This window comes from Mastomys coucha, unplaced genomic scaffold (genome assembly GCF_008632895.1).
Source record: "Mastomys coucha isolate ucsf_1 unplaced genomic scaffold, UCSF_Mcou_1 pScaffold12, whole genome shotgun sequence".
NCBI classification, from domain to species: Eukaryota; Metazoa; Chordata; class Mammalia; order Rodentia; family Muridae; genus Mastomys; species Mastomys coucha.
In genome coordinates this window covers 89119283-89124230 of record NW_022196894.1, presented here as the reverse complement: position 1 = coordinate 89124230, position 4948 = coordinate 89119283, and the positions used below count along the sequence as shown (strand labels likewise).

At 47.0% G+C, this 4948-nt stretch overlaps 1 protein-coding gene across 1 annotated transcript; it reads left to right on the top strand.

Moving 5' to 3' along the window:
* Positions 1–667: 667 nt before the first annotated feature.
* On the top strand, positions 668–4946 carry LOC116083788 (spermatogenesis-associated protein 31-like; the record flags this gene model as incomplete). The annotated part of the gene is made up of 4 exons (XM_031360567.1): positions 668–904; positions 2230–2281; positions 2795–2855; positions 3101–4946. Coding segments are annotated over exons 1-4 (2181 nt in total), but the record flags the coding sequence as incomplete, so codon positions are not given.
* Positions 4947–4948: the final 2 nt, after the last annotated feature.

Below are 4948 nucleotides of genomic sequence, written 5' to 3'. Positions count from 1 at the left end.
GAGTGGAGCTCCAGGTTGGGTTCACCTTGCTCAGCTTTGCTAGTCACTGCTGGCGCCAACCATGTATTGGTTCACCTTACATTTTCTTCCTCAGCTGGGCCTGTGAAGTCTTCATATAAGACTCACCAGAGAACTTCTAGTGAGACTCCAGAGGCTTCTTTCTGTTTCTTTGGACTTTGGCCCCATTGCAGAGCCTCAGTCTTCTGGATTGAAGTACTCTTGCTGATTCATGTGTGGTGTCTGTGATTGGACAGGACTGGAGCTGCTAATTCATGTTTTCTGTTTGCTAAGGGGCTGTACCTGGAACATAGAAGATTGGAATTTTCGAAAAGAACCATTTCCAAGTAGGTCCAATTCACCCTTATCCTAAGAACATTCATTTACCCTCTGGAGGGTAGTGGATCTGAGGGCAGGGTGAACCCTTATAAAACCAGTTTGAGCAAAATATATGCCTTCACAGAGAAATATTGGTGCTCAGAAAGAAAGAACAAAAGATGGACAGAGGCCTATTTGTGCCTGATTCAGCAACAGGATTTGGAAAGAGGGAGCAGGGAAAGGAGACAGGAGGGGACTCTGGGCTGGAGGCTGGGGAGGGGCTGTGGTACCCCTCTCCCACCAGGAGCCCTTTGTGATGAGGAGCCCACAGCTCTGTGATGTGGCCTGAACCCTGTTGAAAAGTCACATGCTGTACACCACAGCTCAGTGTTCTGACAGCTGCACCGGGATTCAGAAGATGGAAAATATTTTCCCTATGATGAATGGCATTAGTGACTCATGGATGGACATAGCAATAGAAATGACCATTGCCTTCCTGTGTGGAGTGGGGTTCTTTTTCCTACTAACTCCCTTCCTGAAGGAGTGCCCAGTGTCATCACCACCTGAAAGTGAAAGTGACATCCCAAAGGTGAGAAGAGCCCTGGATCACACACAATGGAGCAGCAGTCTCTTGTTCATGACTACTACTCTCACATTTCATAGAAAAACAGGTGTAGTGAAAAACTGTGGGGTGTGTGTGCATTTATCTATATATACATATATATGTATATATATATATACATATATATGTATATATATATATATATATATACATAGAGAGAGAGAGAGAGAGAGAGAGAGAGAGAGAGAGAGAGAGAGTCTGAGAGAATACTTTTTTAAACTCAGGTGTGGTGTATGGGACTACTTCACATAGTCCACAAAAATGGACTGTGTGTTGCTTCATGTTCAAGTAGGAGCATGAATTTGTCAACAGCAGTTTCATTGTCCTTGTGACTTTTGGAATTCTAGAATGTAGAAATGCTACGTTCATCTGAGGCTAGTTTGGTTGTTGGTTGTCGTAGAGTGCTATCCCCTGCTGCTGTTTGTGGTTTGTTAACTAGTCTTGTGCACAGAATAATGAAGAAGATATCCTGGATAACCAGACAGTAAAGATTAAACTTGCCCTAAGGAACTAAACCCACTTACTCAGCAGAAAACAGTCTTAAGAATAATGTCTCCCCATTTACCATCTATAGATTTGTCTGGGGATGGAATGAGTGGACAAAAATGGTGGAGAAGGATGGAAGAAAGATGAACCTACAAAGTAGCTCAATTCTAGCTACAGACTGGTTAGGGGAAATCTCCAAAGTCTGCAGGGGTTGGCAGGCAGGGCTGAGGTGAGTGTGGCCCTCAGATGCTTGCCTGGAGCTCCCAGAGCATCTGTACAAGGAGGCAGAGAGGCCACTAAGGATGAGTGAGGCTCCATGGGCAGACTGCATTTCTGAGTTGGTGGGAAACAGGGCAAGCTCAGAGGAATTTCATGTGTCCTCAGCTCAGGCACTTGCTTTTGTTTGGGTTCAGCTGATCAGAAGCAGGTGATAAGACCAAGGGCCTCAGGTCAGGGCTTCAGTTTCTTCTGCTCTGAGGAAGCAGATATCACAGCCCAGAGGCAGCTGCAGAGCTCAGCCTTGAGTAGTATCCTGTTGGAGGAACACTGACTGAGGACAGCCCTGGTAAGTGGGGCATAGACAGCCATTTTTGCTGCTTTTCCAACAAGGAAATAAAGAAGTAAGTTCATGAACAGTGTGAATGAGGCAAGGATGGGTGAGAGAGAGCTCCCTGGGAAATGCAGATTTCATGTATTTAAGGACCAAAGAGAGCAGGTGTCCTGTCTACTGGGGGTGGGGGGGTGGGGGTGGGGTGAGTGGGTGGGGGGTGGGGCTCCAGCTCATTTGTGTTGTTTTTAAATGGCAGGATGTGAAGAGGAGGCAGAGCAAGACCAGAAAGAAAACTACAACTGTAAGAGGTGGGCTTCTGCTCTTGGGGGTGAGATATTCCACCTGGCCTGTCCTAATGAGCAGAGGCATGCTTCCAAGGACATGATATGCAGAAAAGAAGAGGGACTTCTGGGAAGGAACGTAGAATCAGGGAATAGCCAAGTTTTGAGATAGAAGGGAGCTGTAGTTGGCCCAGGATGTGTGCAACACATGTGAGTGTTGTTCTAGGAATTGGAGTGATGCTGTGCCCCTGTATGTGGGAGCCCAGGTCCACCTGACAGCAGGGAGCTTCAATTCTCCCACCTGTATTTCTCTTTCAGATAACTGATCCTGTAGCCATTACAGTATTGTAAGTGGAATTACACAGGTTAAGGGAGGAGCAAGAAAGTGAATGGAGATCCCTCCATTCCTCTTTCTCACTTACAGTGTTCTTTGCACTATGGTAGTTGAGCATTAGAGTCCTTGCATATGTAATCATACGAGACATGCCTCACTCCTCTGTGTTCTCATTCCTTGTCCTGATCTTACATAACTATCTACAGGCTGTAGAGATGGAGGAAAAAATGTGGAACAGACCAAGACTTCATTGCAACCTATGGAAATGTAAGAAATCTTTGTCTTATAACATTTTTCAAGCCAGATTGTGAGCTCAGGGTCTGGGGCTCCTCATACTGAAGATGCTAGGCAGGGTGGGATGGGAAGACAGTGCTGTTGGATGTGAGAATAAGGAACATGTGATATGGGGGCAATGGAGTGACTGTATGGCTACAGGTACGATATCTACACTGACTGATGGGCCTCTTGCTCCTCTCCTTGGGGTTGATGCTTTTGCCTTCTGCCTTTTGCAGTTGCACCGGGCAACTTCTCCAGGACTCGACACCACAACCCTTGTGGGACCCTCTTCAACATATGGATCACTATCCTCTCTTTCAGCGGTTGAATTATTTCAAGTTCTGGGAGCATCTTATATGGAAGGAGTTCAGTCACATTTTCTGGGGCCTATCCTCTATGTTCTCGGAGTCAGTTCTGGCTACTGCCCACATCCTCCGAAACCCTTCCTTGTCAGAACATAAAACTGTGAGGTTTTGTGATACCTGTGACCCTGCCCAAACTTTAGCCCAGGCTCAGGGACTGCCACAGTTTTCCAAGGACCTGCCATTGTCTCCAGAACTTGTGACATCAAGCTTGGAAAGTGTGACAAGTATCCAAGAAATGAAAAAGGTGCCAAGCTCTACATCAAACCAAACACCACCTTGCTTCAAGAGAAGGGCCTGTGGAATAGCACACCCTAGCACCGAGAAAGGGACACAGACATCCCTACCAACTGAAAACCCGCCCGGGATGCATGGACTCTATTATAGAGACACCAATGGTTCCGATATCCAAAATCATCAAAAAGCCATTTGTAAGCCCACTCAGACCTCGTCCAGGGGTACCCAGCACACTACAGCTGTCAGGTCAGCATCCATCCTTCCTGAGCACTGTCAGATCGTCCATAACAATGAGGAGTCACAGAATGAAGACAAGGCACCTAATGTGCGAGAACAACAAGGAACTCCTGCCACATTCCACCCATCTATGAAACTGACCCAGCTTCAGGAGCAAATCTCAGCAAACAGTACTCATTATTGCAGTGGCAGACCTCAACTCTCCCAGCCCTCCATCCTCACCTCCAAAAGCTACAAATGTAACAAAATGATAAAGTCTTTGCTCTTGGGGGTACCCGTAAAGAAGGACACAGCAAACTGTGATAAAAATAACACCATCAAGAAGGGTCTTGGTCTAGGAGACAAAGATGTGCCTTGCATTTCATGCCGCAGCCTTGAAAAGGGGCTAAAACGCAGGGATACTGCAATGAGAACAGACAAGCTGTTCTACATGTACCCTACAGAGCACCATTCCTTCCTCGACTCAAAGACTGACAGGAAGCTGGAACCAAACCTGGCACAGCTTCCAGTGAAAAGCAGAAGTAGACCACTTATGCAGGTCCTTGAGTCAAGGGATCAAACCCCACCTTGGGTTCCAGCCTCAAAGCTCCCCCAGGTTGGGTTTCCCTCCTCACCCATCTGTGGTTCCAAAGCTGAATACTATTCCAAGGCTGCCATGATCCTGGAGAATTTGCATCACCAAGATCCAGGAGGGAAAAGGGTAGAAAGTATATCAGATACCAGGCTACAGAGTGCTCTGTATATACACTCACCTGCAGAGCTTCAGGAAACACAAAGGGACCAGCCACCTGCTGCCAGCCATGGGGCCTCAAAAGCCCAACCTGATCATTTACATGGATACTTGAGTGTTCAGCAACCTGCTTTCTGCTTCCAGGCAAAACCACCACAGAACAGGAATATCAGAGGAACTGGAAGAGGCAGTCAACAATCAAATGCCACTCCAAAAATGGCTAAGAATGAACCGTTGAAGAAGTTTCAGGAGGTAGGCCCAGATCAACCCTGCTGGCGTGTGATAGTGATTGACCCTGAAGAAAGGATCCCACCTTTAGCAGCCCAACAAAGTGATATAGGGGAGGGGAAAGAAGAGCCACCTCCTGCATGGACAGTGAGTCTGCGATCCAGTGAGATTCACAATGAGCAAGCCATCAGTATTGGTCCCAGGGACTTTGGATCTTTAGAAGCCGATAAAAACCCAGGCCATCTGCAGACACCTACACCACTGCACTCACAGGACTCAGGTGTAAACCC